We start from the raw sequence: 22,070 nt of genomic DNA on the forward strand, positions 1-22,070 counted from the left end.
GAAGTAAGTGTGCATCTCCTCATAGAAGAGAGGCTCGCGCTAGTGACAGCGTGAGATCTAAATATTAATGGCATCCTTCTCAGTTGAGCTCAGTGGTGCTCGGTAAGCTAGCAGTGGATGCACGCTTCTGCATGGTGATACTGTTGGTGGGCGTTGTCCAGTAAAATGAAAATAGTTCCTCCAAGAAACTTCTCACAACAAGGTCTGTCAACTATCTTGAGTAAGTTCCATTATATTTGAGACAAGGCAGACATCTCAAACACTCTGCAACTCACACAAAGGCAATCTAGACTGATAAACAGCACTACGGGTAGGAGGGAAAATAGGGATTTTGGGATGAACTGTTCCTTTAAGAATTATCTTTTAAATCCCCAGACTCAGCAGCCATTAAAGAAAGTCACTGCTGCATCTCCACAGTCTGTATAAGTACACCAGCATCAACACACAGCAGGTTGTTCTGTACTGTGATGAGGCCTTTACAAGTGAATCTTTTCTACATATCAACCACTAAATTAAACCACATTAGGATTAAAATGGAGCAAATGGAAACTAAATTATACAAAGATGAGTAATGAAGTGTAGGTAGAGTTTGTGGATGGCAGGGTGGTTAAGCTGAAGTTGTGTTTTTTTCCCATCAGTGACAAGCGTAGGTGTTATCCTTTCTTCACTGCAGACATTTTAACTCTGGTCCTGTCCTGCTTTCTGGCAGTTTTGCATTTTTCAAGTTTAATTCAGTTCAAGAACTTTATCGTCATTATGCAAGCACAACGAAATTGCAAAATTTTTTATAGCTGATACTTGAATGATGGTACATGTTTATTGCTGTGAGCATGCAGTTTACTTCTGTTTGAAAAACTGAAACTGAAAATAGCTTATGACACAGAGAATACATTTTAAATATGAGCTATTTTGTTTTGAATAATTATTGGTTATCTCAAGAGTATGTATTTTATTTTCTTTACATTACAGATAACCTGATATCGTATTGTAGATTTTACAATAATATGATACGATCCATATCACACGTGCTATACTGTGTCAGTATTGTGAGGTGCCCAGTAAATCCACCAGACTCTATGGGTCCACATGTTTATGTACAAGCTGGAGGCTCACAGCAGTGTCTGTGTTCATTATGTCTGTCTGTCAAAAGCACAGTAGTAACTGTGAAAACCAACCTGTAGGAAGTATTGCTTCTTGATCTCTGGTTGCACTTGAGAGGCGCATCTTCTTGAGCAAACACTACACTGTGTTCTTGCTTTCTCTTGGATACTGTGAGTATAGGTATAGACTTACAAGAGCAACAGAAATCTAACTACATCAGAAGTCTCTGTGTCCGTTCTTCAATGTTCTCGACAGCCGTTCGTCTGATTGACTTTACACTTTCAGGGTGCATTGCTAAGGACCCCGGCCCAGGAAGTGCAGTGTAGTGTGCCAGCTCTTGAGATTTATGGGACATGTTTATTAGTAGTGCGTCATGTACACACTGTAGTGTACTGAGAGGGGACCCCTATTAACTGTTACACTGCCAAACAGCATGCAGGGTACAGCTCGCTCTTCATCGCTTGCTACAGTACATTCAAGACCAGATGAGGAATTATAGCAAACTCAAACGTTTCAAGCATCAGCCATGTAACTTTCAGAATGACCACTTTTGTGCTCAGAAATATCCTGGTCCCAAAGCAAATGACACCTATACTTTAGCATTGCTACAGACGCAACTATGTCATGGCAGGTGTAATGCTATGGACCTGATTTTGGCTTCCAACGATTATGAAAACAAGATAATCAGGATTAAATTATTATTATACCACATTCTGTTTGACAATGATGATCTCGTTTTGTCTTGTGTTGTAAATTCAGTGCACTTCTGTTGGCGACTTTCTCACTAGATTTAACGACAGACCCTCTGGTGACTTAAATAAGCCCCTTCCGTTGTGACCTCTGCAGGTGTAGTTTGTTGAGCTCTCATTGTGTTGCAAAGTGGAGCTCTCAGGATGGCTGCTAACATATAAATTACGATGGCATCACATCAATGTGCCGATTAGCGGAACGAGACAAAAACAGACTGCAAGGCGAGTCCTTCTCCCCATAGCATTCAGGCAAACTGTAATCATAATACTGGCTTACTATCATCTTACAAATGTTGACATGGAAAACTTAGTAATTGCCTACTAACTGCCATCCAGCAGATATCGTGCAACATTAGCATTCATTCAGAGTCATGTCTGTTTTTTTAAAAACCAAAAACAGCTGCCTGCTGTGCTCACAAAACACTGATGAGAGTGGTGAGAGTGAAACCAACAGCAGTCTTGTGTAGCCAGACCTAATTTCACAGCACTGTAAGTATTAGAGAAAAGTCTGGAATCACCGATTATATTTCTTCTACAGGGAAAAAATAAACACTCTGGTGTGTTTGTGTTTCTTTAAACCAATCATAGTCGGACGCACCACGTCCAGGATGCAGCGACGGTGCTCTTGCAAGGTAGTGTTTGGGGTGAACTTCTTTTTGTGGAACATTTGCACATGGGGAGGTGAGTGCAGTCATTAAAACGGACCCGCAAAAGAAACTTTTACTTAAAAAAAACACTGACAAGACAAAATGTGATAGTTTGCGACAATAATTTAGCTCTGGAGGAACTCACAGGACCGAACAAAAACACAGACGATTTGCTGGCTGTATGTGGCTCTAGCACAACATTACTAGGACGATATCACAGAAGTTTGTGTGAAGTGGAACAGCTTGGTACACTGGTGAAACCCATGTCAGTGACGCATGCTGCTACCAGACCTAAAGGTGGCCAATCAACTCCAACTGACCGTGTCCAACGATGAATAAGCATCAGATCAGCATCATAGACATGAGAGACCTGTGAGACGTTGTCTGGGCTTTTCTGATGTGCATTCATAACTTGTTTTATTCGTTGCAAATCATCACAATTTACCGAAACAGAAAAAGCAGGCGTGCCTTATTGTACAATCCAAATCTTCATCAACACATTTTCAGCATGTAAATTGTTAGCTAGGAGGTTGTTGTTGTTTCCCATAGCAAAGGGGATTTGGAAATGCTAACACACAAATAGCAGAAGGAAGGGAGAAGGCTGGCCGATATCAGCACCTGATAGCAGGGAGACTAAACAAACAGTAAAGTATCAGACTGTAAAATCACAGCAATGGGTTGAAAGATGCGGAAACACACCGCACAGCGTCTCTGTGGGTTCATCACCACGACTAACCCCTTTCACATTACACACAGTCATTTGACCCATTGTTAATACTAATTAGTGCAGCTTTATTTGTACACACTTTTGTCTCGTGACTGACTTTGCACCATGCTGCATCGCTTTTGTGGTGATATCTTCCTCCATTTTGGACTCTTGAGTCTCTGTATTCCTCAAAGGTCAGCACTGTCAAGACAGTTTGCATTTGTCAGAGTAGCAGGAAAGCACCAAACAAGTTTACTTTGCCTCCACAAGCAAATCCACTGATTGGCTCACAGAGCTGATGATCTGAACTCCCGACCCCCTCATATCTCACAATATTCAGTTCCTGTTAATAGTTTCTGTCTGTTGAATTACTTGTAAATAAAAGTGACATTTGTTAGCATTTAGATAGAGCTTCACATTTGCACTAATGTGTGGTGCGGTGTGTAACTCTGCAGAGGTTATTCAGTTTATTTTCATTCCCTGCTTGCTCCATCTCGATATAAATGCGCATCATGAACAGAAGTTCTCCAGAAAGCACAGCATCATGGAGAAATTTGAGCTCTTGATTTGAAGCATCCCTTTAAAGAGTTTATAGGTCTTAAACTGTTTCCTGAGGGGCCATGACTGAGACGCCGTTGCGCTCAACACTTCTTTGGGATCACATAAAAGGCTTTTTACTCACTGCGACCGTTGAGGAAGGTCAAGTGCAGATCAGAGTGAATGCACATAAATGGAGCCTGTTGTTGTAGGTGCAGTGGGCCCCGTCAGACTGAAAAATTACCATGGCTGCTGTAAGGCAAAGGATGCTTCCCTGCATACAATGAATAACATCACAGCCAAACGCAGGAGCACGGCACAGTGCTTCGATGAAATGGTTTAAAACAAAGCCAGCTCATACGATGGCACTACCTTCCTGCGGGCGAGTGAGTGAAAAATAAAATGCAGACGTTTTAAGCACAGATAAAGAGCACTGCTTGGGATTTAACTGTAATCCTAACCAAATATTTGCATGAATATGTTTGAATTTTAATTATTTTTGATTGTTGCGCTAGAAGCTCATTTGCATACTGAGCTAAACAAGTAAATATAATGAAGAAAAAATTGTCACAAGTTGAAAAGGCACGCTTATTATGTCTTAATTTTCTTCATCCAGATATCAAACATTGCAGGCAGGCTCTTTCCATGCAGGGTACAGGCTGTTTCGGAACACGTTTGCAGGCATACTTAATATTTTCATATTTAAAAAGGCCCTTGTATTTCAATGTAATACTGTTAGCCAAATTAAATTGGTTCTAGCGAGCTGGGTTTGAAGGATGTTCAGATCTCTGAGGCACTGCTGCTGCAGTTTGCTCCAAAAGCTTTGATTTTAAACTGTAAGAATTAAACATGTGGATGGCTTCAGCCCTCATCTCATCTGCAGACTTGAATTCACAACTGGTGCTTACAATCATCTTTGTCACGCATCTCCAATGCAAGTAGGTGAGAGTCTGTGAGCGAGAAGTTTCACTCCAATAAAGATACACCTGCATCTGATGCTATTTATAGATCAGTCAGGGTCCCCCGAGACGATAAGGAGAGCCAACAGTCTGAACAGCAGAGATTCGATTAACTGTATCTGGGCACTGTGTTGCCTCAAACCACATTGTTTCTCAGACTGAGGGAGAGAGTTCAATTCAAAGCAAAGATGCATTTTCAGAGTTGATTTCAAATTGCAATAAAAGTGTCATATGAAAAACAAGAGAACATGAATACAATTGTATTTGTATCAAGAGCCAATTATTTGGTTCATTTACTTCCTCACTCCTCTAAAAAACAATGCATACATAACAATTTTAAACTGTTCATTGCAGGCTTTATTATAATTTGTACGGATGTCCTGATCTTGTGTCAAAGATCAGGATCGAGGACGATCAAGGCATTTTTTAACTGATTGGTATCAGCTATAATGAGCTATACAGAGGATCTGATTCTTTGTTTAACGTCAGCTGTCACACACATGCTTTAACGCAGAGACATGCGGAGTGCAGCTGTCTCCAATTTTCCACTCTCCTTATCTCCTCCACTCAGCTGAGCTCCCGTCTGTATAAGAGCAGGGCCTGAGCCACACCTACGGTAAAACACAACATGCCATAAACGACAGCTAAAATGCAGTATGACACTGTTTTTTTACCAGTAAAGTTTTTTTACACTCTTACACTCTTTTTATTTCAGCTCAGTGTGAAAGTATAGTTTAATGGTGCATGGTGTTCACTGAGGCAGAGGAGAGACAGACAGCGGTGCAAAACCGACGACAACCACACTCCCCATGCCACTCCAAGTGTAACAAAAACCCTGGAAGCAAAAAGCACATAAGAGTAACAAAATTAATGTAGACTAATCTGCACAAAAAGCAACAAACACTGGAGTATATGCTGCTCTCTTAAAGGGACAAAGACTCTTGAGACAGCGAAAAGGCCGAAATGATTAAAAGGATGGTTTGTTATTTTAGACCTATTTACCTATTTTGTAAAAACAAATAAAAACTAAGGAATAGCTTGGATACAGAGAAGTTTTTCCTAACACACTGCAGAACTATTTCATTTTCAATTTTAATAACTTAAAATACATTAAAGTGTGCACTGTGCAGCTGTACCATCTAAGAAAATATAAGTATCAGATCGCAGCTCGGTATTAGCAGATATTAGCTGACCCAGATTGGAGGCAAAAAAAAACTTCCCTAGTAATTTGTATGAATTTATATGTTGAAGGAGGAATGTTATGTGTATTTTTTTCTTAATAGAGGAACAGATTATAGCTGCTCATATGTCAGACAGTTGTCAGACCTGATCTCTGCAGTGTCGTCATTAATGGGGTGAAAGCCCTAGCTGGAGAGAGTCACAGCAAGTCAGGTAGAATTTTAAAATCCACATGTGCAGAAGTTGCATCTTCTGTCTCCCTTTATGCCCACCTGCTGTTTGCATCAGTGGCTTTTAATTATATGCAATTGAATCAAACGCCGAGGCTGCAGGTGATTTGTTTTCTCTGAACACATTTGAGCAGAAAGAAGGAACTATTCAATGAAATCAGCTCCTGTAGTTCTTATTGTACATAAAATACATGTTTCAATGGTCCATGATTGAAATTCAGAATACGTCAATTTACAAAACACTTTTTAAAAAAAAATAAACCTGAGTGGACTGACCCTTCTGCTAAAAATATATCTGCTCATCAAATCAAATGTGACCTCTGTTGTCCTCAAGCAGCAGCAGACATTATTACCCTAATGCATGTGCAAAAACAGGAGGTACTCCAAGATAAATCACTGAGCCCAAGACTTGTCCCCTTTGTGTATGCCTTTCAAGTGTTTTCAGAGAATCTTACCGGAAATCAAAATAATGCATTAGCAAGATAAGATAAAGACAAGATAAAACATGGCTTCAGCGAAAAGACATACAGTATAGAATAATTTATCTTTCATTTAACTCTTGACCAAAACAGAGGCAGTGTCAGTGTGGATTTACAGCTGATACACTTCATGGATTTGGTAAAAATACTCACGTAAAACTTTCTGTGAAAATCTAAATTTGAAAACTAGGAAGCTTCAGGAAGTAAGAGGAATAGAAAACTGAACAGTGGTACCGCAGCAACATTTCCAGTTGGATAAAAACGTAAAATGAAAATTTTCTATGGTGTCTGAAGCAGACAATTTTACAGTTTAACCAATAATCAGCCATTACACCAGCATTGCCAGAACTCCCCATGTTCTGCCGATGGCTGCAGCAGCCACACTAAAGGCTCACAGACAACATATTCGTCTTTGAGCGAGCGTTACTTGATCCAGCCTGTTTCAAGTGTGTGTGTGTGTGTGTGTGTGTGTGTGTGTGTGTGTGTGAGGAAAGTGAAAAGGGTGAGAAATGCCTGCTCAAACATTTGGTTTCACAAACACTTGAAACCATGAATGCAATATTCCCCTGGCAGGTGGCAAGAGTGACACTGATTTCACAAAGTATGAAATTACAGCCGCTTTGTTGCTTTCAGACGGGTGAAATTTCAAGTGTCAAACCGATTTCACATGCCGAAATTATAGTGGTTAGAAATTATAGTTGAAGATGTTATGTTGCAATCATATGCTTGAAATTTGAGGTGTAAACTGGATTTTAAATGTTTGATATTAAGGTCAACTTGTCAGTTTTTTTTTCTGTGGTCCTCATATTGGCTTCTTTTTGCCATAACAACTCACGTGTGCTTGTGCTGTGCCATCTGTATAGCTGACATACTGATGGATGGATGGACGGACGGATGGGTGGATGGATGGATAGATGGACAGATAAGCAGGAGCCCCCAGGGTGAGGAAAAATAATGTACAAAATATTCCATCCCTCCACCTGCCTGTCGCATTTGACAGCTCAGCACAGGTTAAACTGAGAGCTGCTGCAAAGAGAGTCCAGCACTAGTCATATTAAAACAATCATAATATTGAGTGCCTGTAGTCCAATTTACATTTGAACCTTCCAGCAGGAGAGCCACACAATGCCCACAATTTCTCATGTGAAAGCAACAATGGGGCTCTAATTTCTAAGTGTTCGAAATCAACTCTGCACTTGAAATTTCACCTGCCAGAAGCACACTGTTACCAAATCAGAAGTTTGGAGAGGCAGTTGTGACTGCCTGGGTTCACACACTGCGGAGCGCAGCAGGCAGGAAATGTGAAGCATTAACACTAAAGCACTGGAGCCTGCACTTTGCCGCCACAGTGTGGAAAATACAAAGTGAGATAAATTATATAACCCAGTGCATAGTCGGTATAGCACAGGTAGGGTGAGGCAACATCATTTAAAACACCATTATGATATTAATTAGAGTAATACTTCACAGTAATTATACAGCATATCATTATTAGACCTGATAATTAACCCACTACACTACATATCATTATGATATATAAAGGTATTGTAGTATATATTATAGCACAGTTATGTCATAGTTTTCAGTACTGCAGTGGAGTGTTTTGCCTGCCTGATTTGTAGACTTGCAGATTTAATTGATTTGGCCATTTCTCCTTGATATTTGTTTTCTATCATAACCAAGTGAGTCGGCTACTAGTCAAATGGTTTCTTTTTTGTCAGTTTTTATTGTGTTTATTGTTGTTATTTCATACTTAGTGGTGTTGTAGCCTACAGACGAAGTTAATACTGTTAAAAGCCCAGTTCTAAATTACAAAGATCAAAGATTTGTGGCTGTGTTTAAGTTATTAAAAATACATTGATCCTCATTGTAATTATATTTCACATACAGTGCCTGCTTCCAGGAAAACATGATCTGCTCTGCGCAATGTGCCGCAGCTCTGTCAAAAATAGATTAGGCACATACTTTGATAGGTGTCTGGGCTTCTTAAACATGCTGTGGTGCGTCTGCTGAAAGTAACTGCTGAGAGTGGCCGTGATCCGTTTGGCAGCTGAGTAGTAGCCCGACTACAGCCGCCTGGTGGAGAGCTGGACTCTAGTGCACTTTTCTAGTTAAGTCTGTTTAAGTCCCATCCAACTCCCAAGGGAAGCATCTGGCTCTTTAGCTCCTAAATGCTCGATTATGTTTAACAGCTAGTCGAACTTTGTCTGTTTGGTGACCGACAAAGTATATGTAACATACAGAGGGTTTGCACACAGATTTGCCTGAAAACGGCTGCCTGCTGGAAACCAAGCTGATGCAGACGGTAACCATGAATTAAAGCAGTAAAGTCGTGGGCCTTAAAACCAAAACAAAGAACCACACAGTTGGGTGATGCCTATCTGATGGATTGTCACAATAAGCGACCCCTTTCACATACAAGTAGTCCTTTAAACCATTGTTAATTTAACATCTTAATAAGGGCAGCTTGAAGTAAGTTTCTTTCTGTTTTCAGTAACAAAACTTTGGCTGTTTTATTGCCACTGGCAGATGCGGGATGACCATCACAGAATAAAAATGTAGAGCGAGACTCAAATGTTTGCAAAATCATAAAATTCTAATCAAATTTATGTTTAATGCTGCTGTATGCGTTGACAAAAGTCTTCACCATACAAGAAAACATTTTAGCGGCTGCTCTCTAGACAATTTTAGAGGATATGGCGCAGCGCGTTTCAGAAGCATCCCAGAAACTAAAAAAATATGTGCCTTGCCTATTTTTGACAGAGCACAGCACATTGCACAGTACAAATTAAGTCTTCCTGCTCATAGGCACTGTATGTGGAAAAATAGATACCACAATCGATGTATTTTTAATGCCTAAAACACAACCACAAAACTTTGATCCATGTCGCTCATAACTGGACTTTAAATAGTAATTTTGTCTGTATGCTGCAGCACAACAAAGTAGGAAATAACAACCATAAACAATTAAAAAAGACCAAAAAAGAAACCATTTGCATACATAGCCTGCTCACTTACTTATAGTGCATTATGATTTCATGGCTTCATTACTTTGTTTTTGTTTATATTTTTAGATATATACTATGTGTGCATTTATTGACATGGGTGGCAAACTGCTGCATAATTGCAGCAATAAACTACAGAGTTGTACTGAATTGAAAATACTCAACTCACTCAACTGCAAATGGGCTGTCAAAGTGTCTGCATAACTCAACCAACATTTGTTGTACTGCATGTGTTTTGTGTTTTTACTTGGCAGGGACTGCAACCGACGTAAACCGTTTGTGCAAAGTTAGCAGCTCGCATTTCACAACATGCTACTGAGAGCGCTTATTCAAGAGGCTACTTAGCCTGTAATTTGCTGCCAGCTATCAGAGTTCCTGCCAAAAACACTGAGGGAGCTATTTCCACTTGGTATTCACAGATTATGGCTTCAGTCATTGCTGGAGATTCAAAGCGCTGATTGATCCAGGAGTAAAACTAAAGCTACTCTGAGTTCAGCCTCGACAGCAGCTTGGACTCCATGAACATATAAAAAACAAACAAAAATAAATCATACTATATTTAACTTCTGTGGTGCACTACAGAGTTCACTGCTGTTTGTGGTAATGGCTTATTGATCAGTGGTGGTTATCTGACAGAAGAACGGCACTGTGCACTGTGGTGTAAACTCATTGGATAACCATAATCCCCGCTCTCGCAGTGCTTGACATATTTCCTCAGGTGAGAAATATCGAGTGACCCACAGAGATTTTTGTCCAGCAAATATCTCTGGTGCTGGTAGATAAGAGGGCCACAGCACAGGCTGTCTGTAAAACAAGACAGTAAAAACGTCTGCAGGTGGTATTGTACCGGGGAATGAAATATTGGCTTTGTCCTATGTTCGGCTGGAGCGTCTGCTGTGGCCTTGAGGTGTTTGCTATTGCTAAGCACACGACTGTTATATTTAAATCAACATTTAGCTCCAACTAGAGGATCAAAGAGCAAGAGTGGGCAATTCCAAGTTGTTTCTCAATCTGCTGTGGCAAATTGTGCCCACTATCGAGCCACTTCCTCCATCGACGTCCCTCAAAAATCAAATTTACATGGAACCCCAGCTTCTAGTGCTTGAAATTGCTTTCTGCACCATGCCTAATCACTGAAAAAGGGGATGATCCAACTGAGCGTCTGTGATTCGTGTGGGAGAAGGAAATTTGGATCAACTTTGCACTGGAGCTGTGTTGGTTAATCTACTAAACATCAAAGAGGAGAAAGGGGAGGGAGGAAGTGGAAGAGGGGAATTTATCGCGTGGGCTTGATTGGAAATCCAGCGGGTGGACTCTGGTCCCTCTGTAATCGTCTGTAATCTCCTGTAGGGTTGTATGTGGCCTGAGAGGAGCTGAGAGGCAGCCTATTACCCATCTCCTGCCGATGGGAGGCCCTGATAGTGCACTGTTGGAGGATGACAGGAAATGAGGAGGAGGAGGAGCGCAGGACAGAGAGAGAGAAAGAGCGTAATCTCTCCTATCCAGGCACAAATATAAGGTAACATCAAAGTATCGTCAAGTCAGAGCGAAGAAGGGAGCTGGCCTTTGTTGCTATAATGAATTGATCATAACTTACTCAACATTGTCAAATCAATGCCGGCCTGTCTGCTGCTTTGGGAAGATCTTACCATGCGAGAGATTTTCACTTGCCTTTCAGTCGATGGTAGTTATTCCTAGTTTATCAGCGCTGCAAAGTATTGATCGACAGGCAAGCTGAAGTTGTAGAGAAGAGCAAAGGGAGCAACTTACCCTTCTAGACTGGATCTCGTTCACATAGAGAGGCCGGAGAAACTCAGAGATCCCCTCCAGGCGAATCCCGTCCTGCTTCAACTGAAGGTTTCCCATTCCATCCTGAAACATAATCATGGGCATCAGTGATTTTGCGATGAGCAGTGCCGTTTTTTGTTTTTTTTTCCTGATTTGATTTAAAGGATTGTATCTTCTGCAAATGCATAAAACATTGAATCCTGCTGTCGCTGAACTGCATTAGGAGGAGCAGGAGTGGCTGCGAGCCAGACGGGCTGGTGGACAGGCAGCCGTGTTGAGTGACAGGGAAGAAGTAGGACATGACATCGAGGTGACAATGCCACAGACACTCGGCGGTGTCAGGGTGACAGGCTGCATGCAGTGGGAGGCTGACTGAGGAGAGCCAGCCTAATGTGGCAGCTGTGGATGTGAATGTTGAGAAGATTAATGGAAATGACAAAAGAATATGATTTATGCGCATGCAGATTTACAGCAGTTGACTTAGTACTGATGTTTACATTATTTTAATGATTATCATATTAGTGCCAGTGGTAGTAGTACCAGTTATAATAGTAATATTTTCTTTTTTGACAAACCAGTATAATAATGAAAGCATATTCACACAGGAGAACTCTCATTAAATTAAATGCCAACTAATTTGACAATCGTTTAATCAGTTTAAGTAATTTTTTCCAGCTTCCTGATTCAAGTCCAGCTTCTTAAAGGTGAATATTTTCTGGTGTCTTTACTCCTCTGTGACAGTAAACTGAATATCTGTGGGTTGTGGACAAAACAAAACATTTGAGGACGTCATCTTAGACTTTCAGAAATGCTGATCAACATTTTTCACCATTTTCTGACTCTATAGCCCAAATAACTAATCAACTAATCGAGAAGATAATCGACAGATTAATGGACGATGAAAATAACCATAAGGTGTTTTGTTGCGCTACAGCAATCCCTGGTTTCATATTACCTGGCATAAAATGATCCCAATGACATTATAATTTGCTGAGTTGAAAAGTTGGTAAAGAAAAAGTTGGACTGGTACATCCCAAACTAAATGACTCAAAATTAGCCTCACAGCTAGCCTTAAATAATAATACTAGTGTGTGTTCAGGTTTTATTTTTCATCAAATTTATGAATGCAAACTGCACCTTTAGATTTCTGTACATATACCTCCTACTGGCCAGTGGCTTTTATTAATTTCTTTTTTTTTTTTTTTAAAGATATTTTGGGGGGCATTTTTTAGCCTTTATTTGACAGGACAGACAAGTGTTAAAGGGGGGAGAGAGAAGGAGTGACATGCAGCAAAGGGCCACACGCTGGAGTCGAACCTGGGCCGCTGCGGCAACAGCCTTGTACATGGGGCCCCTGCTCTACCACTAAGCCACAGACTTGATGTTCACTGTGAGGAATTCTACAACTGCAAGTTTTAGGAGTCTGCTACTTTATTTTCATATTGCAAAGATGGTGTGGGTTGAGGTGCTATATGGCATCACTGCCACACAAATAACTTTTAAAGACACTTTAGTGTTCTTTAGAGGTTCTCTACTGGTAGTTTACCAGTTTACTTTACTTTACTTTAGAAAGAATATAAACACTACTAACACAGCCTATAAACAGTGTTTTTTCAGATATAACACATTAAAGTAGCAGCTCTTAAACCTTTTGCCCCAATGTGCACTTAAACATTTTCCAGGTTGGAATACGTGACAAATTGTGTTTCTCAGTAAGCATTTAGTACAGGGTTTTAAGTCTTTTAAGCCAACATTTCTTAAAAATAGAAAAAAAAACTCTCTTCTTGTTTGAATTAAAGTGTAAAGTGCTCAATGAAGGTATCACAAAAGACTGCTTGAACTGCAATGAGTAGTATATTTATATGCACCATGCATTAACTGTATGTCAATCAGATGGACCTCTTCTGCTCTAGATGCCCACATAGCTAACATTTGTATGTGGGGCCCATGTGTGTAGAAAACAGGCTGAAAAACTGGCCCTATATGGGATTGTTAATGGGTTTCAAATTGGCCCCATACCAAGTGGGGTTCCAGATGAGTTGCCCATTTTGGGCTCATACCCACTTGGTACCCAGTAGCCCTAGTATAACCACTTGGGTAAAGCATCAATGTGGGCAACAGGCCTGGGGCCAGTATATATATCATAGACAAACCCATTAAGGGCCCATTCTTCAACCCATTTACTACCCACATGGGCCCCACATACAAATGCTGGCTGGGTAGATGCAGTGGAGTGACTGTGACACACCAATCCATGTTAAAACAGTTGCATCAGGTCACTTTAGGCTCTCTAGTTTTCAAAGTATTTTTCATGTCACAGGAACCTCTGAGAGTGAAAATTGTGTTTTGGGTGTTATTACTATACTGTCCATGATGTGTCAGTGTTTTTGTTCTGGTGCTCTGCACAGATCTGACACCTGTCCGCCCGCCAACCTGTTCTTATCACTGGCTCTCTAAAGGGCGGTGTAGTGCCGTTTCCTGGTAAAGGCGGCACAGAGGTCCTTAGAGACTGCTAGTAGGCATTACGCCTGACTTCACAAATATGTAGGATATTACAATAGAATTCCTGTTATCTTATGTCATAACATCTGCTATAGACACCTTGTTTTTTTTCCTGATAATTCTACAATGTGATAAATAATGCGATTGTGCTACTGTCGATTATGACCTGATGATGTGGGGGGTTTTTATAATTTTTTTAGCAGGACAGGTGGGAGAGACAGGGGAATGTCATGCAGCAAAGGGCTGTGGGCTGGGCTGCTGCTATGAACACCTTAATGGGGTGCACACTACCAGGTGAGCTAAATGTCGCACCAAACTGATGATGTGTTGCTGTCTAGGAGACGCTGTGTTGAAAAATATTTTCACTGGTGGCCACCACTTTCTTACCATATATAGCATAAAAGTCACGCAGAATGAATGAGAAAAAGCATATTTTTAAAAAATGTTTCTCAAAACTAATAAATTTATCAAATAAATTATTAAAATCTTTATTGATTATCCACAAAAAAATATTTTTATGGGATTATCACAATCATATATCACATCTGATTTACCTTATACAGGGTAGATGATTTTGGTGCTCTCTAAACTCAGCTCAACATGTGACATTTGTTTAAAATCTGTACACAGACAGATATATAAACATACATAGAGTCTGTGATTTTGTAAATAGAGTTTTCAGATTGGGGATCTTTTTTTTTCAATTTACATGAATATAACCGTAATTAAAGCCATGTAACATCAAACACAAGGTTCACACTACAATTTATCAAAAACACAAATTTCAGACACACTTAAATGACCACCTTTTGGTCCCGGGTATTCACTACATTGAAAACCTGTCATCGTCACTGCATTTCATTTGATCCCTGGCTGTCCTGATTCAACCGGAATTTAATCACATTTACAAAATATCAAATTGCAAGGACTGTAAAAAATGAAGCATGACTCTGCAACTTCACTGCATATTTTTCACCTCACATTTATATCATTCAGGACCTGATTTGCTTGTAGATAGTTCAATAGAAACTGGACAAGGTTATGCCTTGTCACAGCACAATGAGCAAAGTGAAGTTTGACAGCAGCTTTTTGAGGATGTGAGTGAACAGATGGACCCCGCGGGATGTGTTCAAAGAGCCCATAGTGCTAGCAGCACAAATGGATGGAGATAGTGGATTATAGAGACGGAGTACATCGAAGAGGGCTCCATCACACATGGTCGAGAGCCAGGATTGGGGACAGACAGGAGGACAAAGTCAAAGAGGCGGAGGAGGTGGCTGTGGAGTGTGGAGTTATTTGTACTGTAAGTCAGCAGCCAGAAGTTAAAGTCACTCCTGTGCTGACGCTGAGGTGATGTGGTGGGTGTGACGGGTTCAGTACAAGCTGCAGTCACACAGACAAGTAGGTGGGAGGCAGGACAAACAGGAGGGCGGTACAACAGTCTGGTCGTGATGTGCTGAAGGCCTGGATGAGCTCCTCAGCATCAGGGAAAAAAAGACAGATAAAGGCAATGTATCTGAGGTGGAAAAATCACAACTGGAAGATTTGGATTTGAAGATTTAAAGGTGTAGAGTCAACAACACCCAAGGTCACCCTGGTGTCCTTAACAAGCAAACAGAAGATGTTTTGTGAATGACATGAATCTGCTTTATCACAGTCGAGCTTTACAAGGCTGCTGAATACCACATTTCGATCCAGTGCAGAGGATGAGGTGTTAAAAATGGTGTAGATACAGATCACGTTTAACACTTCATCCAGAAAAAAACTTAACAGCCCATGATGAGTCACACATCCAGGTGTGCTTGTGAAATGTATTCTGTCCACAGAAACGGGAGACGTTAATGGATGAAATGTGTTTGGTTTCTAAGCAGGAATTGGCAGTGGAGGCTTCAATTAAAGCACATTATTAAACATCTGATGTTTATTAATGCGCACACTGTTACTTTGTTGTCTATTGCGTGATATCTCAGTCCTAAAAACACATTTCCATTCATTTTGCAGGACAAAAACACTTTTGGAATTTGTATTGTGATCTCCATCTGAGATTTCTTAGCCAAAGAACATCAAAGTAACAGACTGAAGAGATTTAAAGCAGAATTCCTCTGATTTTAAACTTTAAAGGTCAGTTTACTCATTATGTGGGGTGCTACTCCGCCTGTAAAAACAGGATGGCCTTTTAATAAGACTACGACGTCTATGCAGTAGAATGACACAAATACTTTTCAAATTGCTGCTACAGAACCAGAGAAAACTGAGAAAAAGGACGCTTTTGCTCAAAAGGGAGAAAACCTAGAACGACCAGAGTGCACTGCGCCGCTCCAGACCAATAAATGCTCCTGCTGGTGGGTGACATAATGCAAACACGTCCATTCTGAAAACATTGGAGGCAAGAAAGAGGCAACTCAGTAACAGAATCTTGGTTTATATTAGATCTGTGCTACCTAGTTTTACCATTTAATTTCAGTTTTTTTGGCCTTCATTTTCACTGGTAAAGGCACTTGCTATTCACAAAGTCTCGCTATTACAACTAAACATGTCACTGAAGTATGTTCCTAAAAGCATAGTCGGAGAGAAATAGGCAATGCAGTAACATAATCTTGATTTATGTTCAATTAGCACTGCATATTTTTATCGTTCAAGTGGATTTCGGTCCGAGTTTGAGGAAGAGAGGAGCGTGTCTGTCTCTTAATCTGCTTGTATACTCTTTGTGTTCACAGTGGTAGCATGGGTGGAGGGCAATAGATAAATGCATAAGTATAGTTCAAGCAACAGTCTGAGCCAGAGAAGCTCCACCCTCTTCAAATTGTGTGTGTTATCCTTCCAACAGTCCAAAAATCCAAAGCTTTTCAGTTTATTATTATGTATGACATGAAAAAGCATCAAATTCTCACATTTAAGAAGAATAAAACCAGCAAATGTTTGGCTTTTTATATTAAAAATTGACTAAAGCAGATATTGGATTACCAAAATGGTTGCCAATTAATTTTCTGTTGATGCTTAGCCTTCATGCTGACCTTGTAATCACACCAGATAAATAGTATAAATATCATAAGTTGTTTTTTGTGTTACATATTTGTAGCAGTTTGTTTCCTCCCTCAGAATTATCTGAATTGATTGTATTAGTATTGGATTTCATTTTGATGTTGCTGCCAGCGCTGGTGCATTTGCTTACAGCTATTCTGTCAACAGATTGTTTACACGCTGTAGTTCTTTCAACCAAGGCAAATATTAGTGTTGGCACAATACTGGAATTTCTAACTTAGAGACAACACCTTGAACATTGTCATTATTCAATACCATTTTTGATGCCACAGTCTCAACTAAACTGTGTGAATGCAGCATCTTACCAGTCTGCCACCTTCCCCATAAGCATAGCATGTATCTTAAGATAAAAGTTCCCTTCACTTACTTTTTTAAGTTTTAAGAACAGTGATGCTTTTGGAGCGTAGAAGTGATTGGGTTTTGTTGGTGTGATGTCCTCAGAGAGGTGATGTTATATCTGCTTGCCAGAAATGATTAGATGGTGACTTTGAATGTTGTCTGGCAGCTTTTTCAGAGCAAAGTAATAACAACTGACAACTTTAAAACTAGGAAACGGGCTTTCATGCCAGGACGTACAGTAACCACTCAGAATTGACTCTCATACCAATACAACAGAGTGTGGTTTGGCATGTGTTCTCTCATTGAGCTGCCTGAGTCCTGAGAGATGGGGAGCAGCGAAGTACATTTTCTGGAGCGACACCAACAGCACTGATAAGGTCTTTTACTCATGACACAGATTGATGGGAGGCGAAGGAGGAGAGGACTGATGGCAATAGTCAGGGGACGCATCCGTCACAGAGGGGGGGAAGCTGCCACTGCGAGTTTGTTGAAAAAATGCTAAATTGTTTGCATTGTCCCTGGAAATGTCACAGGAGCTCGCAGCATCTGCCTGTTTGGTTTTCGTTTGAGATTAACACATTCTGCGACAGCCGTTCCTGCTGCCAAGTTTTCTAATTCTTTATCAAATCCACATGAGACAAAGCATGCAACATGAGAGATGGTGCCTGAAACACATCTCAGATGGGCCTGCATGAATAAATTTCTTTCACTGATGCTTTGTAAGAAAGAAACTTGTACTTGATCTCAATGCAGTAAAATTAATGTTCGTTGACGAACTCTTCCTTAACCTCTGAGACAGTAAACCATGCAAAAGAGTAGACTGACATTTATGGGGTCCCAGGCAAAATGGCGAATAGATAACTTTCACCATTTAATTCAATATAGATGTTAGTCCAATGTGACTAAGAGTCAAAAGAGTGACTTTCCTGATCATAGGTTTTACTCCCTCCACAGTTGTCTCATCAGTTGTTGACGAAAGGGCAACTAACTAGTTTTTTCAGTATCGACTAATCTGTCCCTCATTTCCTGGATAAATCAATTAATCAATCTGTTAATAAAACGTCTGAAAATAGTAAAATATGCCCTTTATAACTTGGAATGTGGCATGTTTTTCCCAACTTAAGGCCTCTGCACACTGAGTCTATTTTTCTTCCAAAATTGTTGCACGTCTAAAAATAAATACGACCTCACGTTGTGTCAATCAGGTTTGCACACTGAGTCCAAAACTTGCGTCTAACATAATTTTGAGAAAAGGTTTGATTTTCTGTGTTTTTCCACATCCGTCAGAAGTCTTTAGAGACGTTTGACCAAGAAATCAGTGAAGAAAACGTGGTGGCAGGACACAGCCATGACAGGACAGAGGAACGGGGCACACAGAATCATTTCATATCTCAGATAGCTCAGTTTCAACGATCAGTAATATACAGGTGGATGATGATGAAGAGGAGGAGGACAGCTCTGCCCCTTAATGTAGCTGCAGTGCCTAATGCAAGACAGGGAGGGAGTGGTGACAGCCAGATTGGTAATCAGAGAGACAAAGGAGGAAATGCGTCTTTCCATTTTGTCACATGTTGTGAATTTTTGCACCAAAAAGAACAATAAAACTCATCGGAATCAGTGCACAACGTTCCTATGCGTAACAATTTTCTTCAGACAACGGATTTAAAAAACGCATCCGAAAAAAACAGACTCAGTGTGCCAAGGCCTTAACAGTCCAAAAATGGAAAGCATTTCAGTTTATTATTGTGTATGACAAAGAAAAGCATCAAATTCTCACATTAAGGATCATGAAGCCAGCAACTAATTGATTAATCGACCACTTGTTGCAGCTCTAGCTATGGTTTGATCATATCTCAACAACCAAAATCTTTTCAGACGGATATCCAGGAAGCAAGCTGTAATCAAATGGGAGTCTGTGATCTAATGTATATCAATAGCAGGTCCTTGACACGAACAAGGTTGACAACCACTGCTGTACATTATCTGTAAGTCTGCCATATTGTTATTGTTATATTTTTGCCAGATTTGTGCTTTAAGTCCATGAGAACACAGTAAAAGACTACTTTTTTTTCTCTTGTAACATTTCATTCAATATTAAGTTTTGCTTTTCTGAATGAGGATTTGATTCAATTCTATTAAATGTTATGAGTGCAGAAGTCTAGCTATTAGCTTTTTTTGTTGTGAGTCTGAGACTTTGGTAGGAATTCCCAAACTTTCACAAGATACGCAACTAAAGTCTCTTTAAAAATGTTACCTTTTTAAAAATTATGTAAACATCTCCAGAGCTGAGCACCTAACAGGGTTTATTTTACTTTTCAATAACACTGCGGATATCATTTTCTCTTGGCTTTTCTGTTTGGGTTTCTGTAGTTGTGCACTTTTCTTTGTCCACACTTGCAAGCTACTGCTGCTCATGCTGTCTACTCACTTCCAATTGTATTAAAACAAATCATCTCTTCTTGCTCCAGGGGAATAGCTCTCAAATGATTTGTCCATTAACTGATTAGTCAATTGACAGAAAATGAGCGTGTTACAATTTTGATAACTGATTAAGTCATTTATGAAGGAAAAATGCCGATCTCAAGTTCTGTGTTTTATATAATTGTAAAGTGAATATTTAGATGGTTGGTCATACAAAATGAGCAATCTGAACACATCGCCTTTGGCTCTAGGAAATGTTAATGGGCATTATTCATGGCTTATTCGAAAATTTCATAGACGAAACAATTAATCGATAAATTGAAAAATAATGGAGATATCAAGTGATGATGAAAATATTCATTAACTGCAGCCTTACAGTGGAGATATTTCCAGGGAAAACTAGTTGTCAAGACCAGTAAGTGTAAGGTCTTTGACAAACTGGGTACAGCTCAAACAACTCTCACACTAATTCAAAATAAACAGCAGCTACTGTAAAGCTAATTCACTCATGAATATGTTAAATATTATTATGCTAATACCCAACAGACTCAGCTTTATGTTGGACCATGCCGTGCTGTACTCACCACTGAGAAATTCATGACCTTTATGATCCAGACAGTGAGGGCCAGGTTAACTATCATGGTGACCAGGAGCAGCAGCAGGAAGAAGTAGAGGCATCTTTTTCTCCAGCCGTACAGACCCACTGGGTACGCGGTGTCGCAGCCTGGTCGCTGGAGATGCAGGGACTGGGACGCAAGGATAAACTGCTCCTGGGTAATCTGGAGTAAAAGCACACACGGGAGCTTTTATGTTAGTGGCTGTCAAGAATATAGTCACTCTGTGGAAGCAATCACATATTATTAGTCGTTATTACCTTACAAGCACCACTAATAATGACTCTGGGCTGAGGTGAGCTGAGGCATGGCTGTGTAATCTTATAGTTTTTTTGTTGTTTTTTTTAAAGTTGTGTTTCTACATAAAGACAAAAGGTGAGAGCATGACATGAATGCAAGCTGGGGTGTTACTACAGCCTGAAACATCCATGCTTGGTTATTAAATGGAGTGAGAGGGAGATACTTCGATCTGTAACACACTGGAAATGGATTTATTAAAATTTCGAATAAGGGTTGCGGATTTATTTTGGGAAAACTTTTGTAATGACACACCTGGGTACACCGACCCTACACACTTTTAGAAATTGCACCAGAAGCAGGGTAATTCATCAAGCTCTGTGCCTAAAAGACAAGGTCATTTGGGCGACTTCTTTTTATTCAAAGAGATACCAAATGGTTGTGCGTTTTATTCGGCAGGAGAAGGGAATCATCAGTCAAGATTTATCGATTACAAGTTAGCAATCGGGTGTGGGAGTGACTGGCCCAGAAGTGGAAAGGCTGTTTAAGCCACATATTTAGACGTCTTTGTTAAGTCAATAGACATAAATCTGCAAATGTGCATACTGATGAAGTAATAACAGTTAGTGATGGGAGTTGCAGTACTGAAAAGGACGGTCCTTGACATTTCTGCTTTTATTTATGTACTTTACATTGAAAATACATTTGTCTGGATTTAATAACGTGTCACAGCTTTGTTTTCAATGCTAATTACTTGTTGACATTTTGTCAAACTGGATCCCTGTGTTCACAAAAAAAGTCCCCATGAGTGACAGCTTCCTGCAGCTGACCTGTTTACTGCTCCCCTCTGGCTGAGATCTTTATAATGTTACTGCCCATCAAACTTTCACAGGAATGTATTTAACACACCACGTGCAGTGAGCAGGCTTTATGGAAATACGGGAACCTGATGGAGACGATTCACTCAGGCAGGCAGTCCACAAGTTAAGTCAAGGACATCTCTGATGCCCAGTCTTCATGTATGAAATTTCACATTATGAACAAATTACAGGCTGCTTTTCTTCCGCTCAGTGCGAGTGAAAACAGGAGGTGGATTATGAGAAAAGAGGGTCAATTCCATGCCAGAGAAATGTTCTCCACTCTGGCAGAGTAACTAAGTGCCTGCCAGCCACTGAGAAGCTGCTACACGCGAGCTCTGATCTGAGATCAGAGAGGATGATGTCTGTCAAGTGCGGTCGTCCAGGCGAGGGTGAGCGGTAGCTGTTCTCCAGTCGATCGTGACCGCGGGCTGACAGTGTGAAACTCTTCTGTTCAGCTGTTGTTGGGTTGAATTCATGGTGAGGCTGCCTCCCATCCCACTCTCTTGCATAGATAATGAACAGAGCGAGGCGCCTGCTGGTACAAACGGAAATAAAATGTCCAGCAGCGGCAGCAGAATGTTTTATTATGTCCAATTATGTCAAAGATTTTTAAAAGTTCCTCACACTTCCGAGGAGCAACTATTATTCATCCCGCCAATATAAAATGCATCAATC

General features: G+C 40.3%; 1 protein-coding gene across 2 annotated transcripts in view; it reads right to left on the reverse strand.

The window, feature by feature from the left end:
- LOC117245769 (zeta-sarcoglycan-like) overlaps nt 1-22,070 on the reverse strand; it is a 55,918-nt gene that overhangs the window by 24,978 nt on the left and 8,870 nt on the right. The window contains exons 2-3 of one of the 2 annotated variants that reach the window (XM_033609257.2): nt 20,269-20,463; nt 11,363-11,464 (exon numbers count right to left, since the gene is read on the reverse strand). In XM_033609257.2, the coding sequence (XP_033465148.1) occupies nt 11,363-11,464; nt 20,269-20,463 (297 nt within the window). The remainder of the gene's footprint in view (nt 1-11,362; nt 11,465-20,268; nt 20,464-22,070) is intronic. The other variant, XM_033609258.2, reaches the window with a different exon arrangement.

Source organism: Epinephelus lanceolatus, chromosome 22 (genome assembly GCF_041903045.1).
Source record: "Epinephelus lanceolatus isolate andai-2023 chromosome 22, ASM4190304v1, whole genome shotgun sequence".
In the NCBI taxonomy this organism is placed as follows: Eukaryota; Metazoa; Chordata; class Actinopteri; order Perciformes; family Serranidae; genus Epinephelus; species Epinephelus lanceolatus.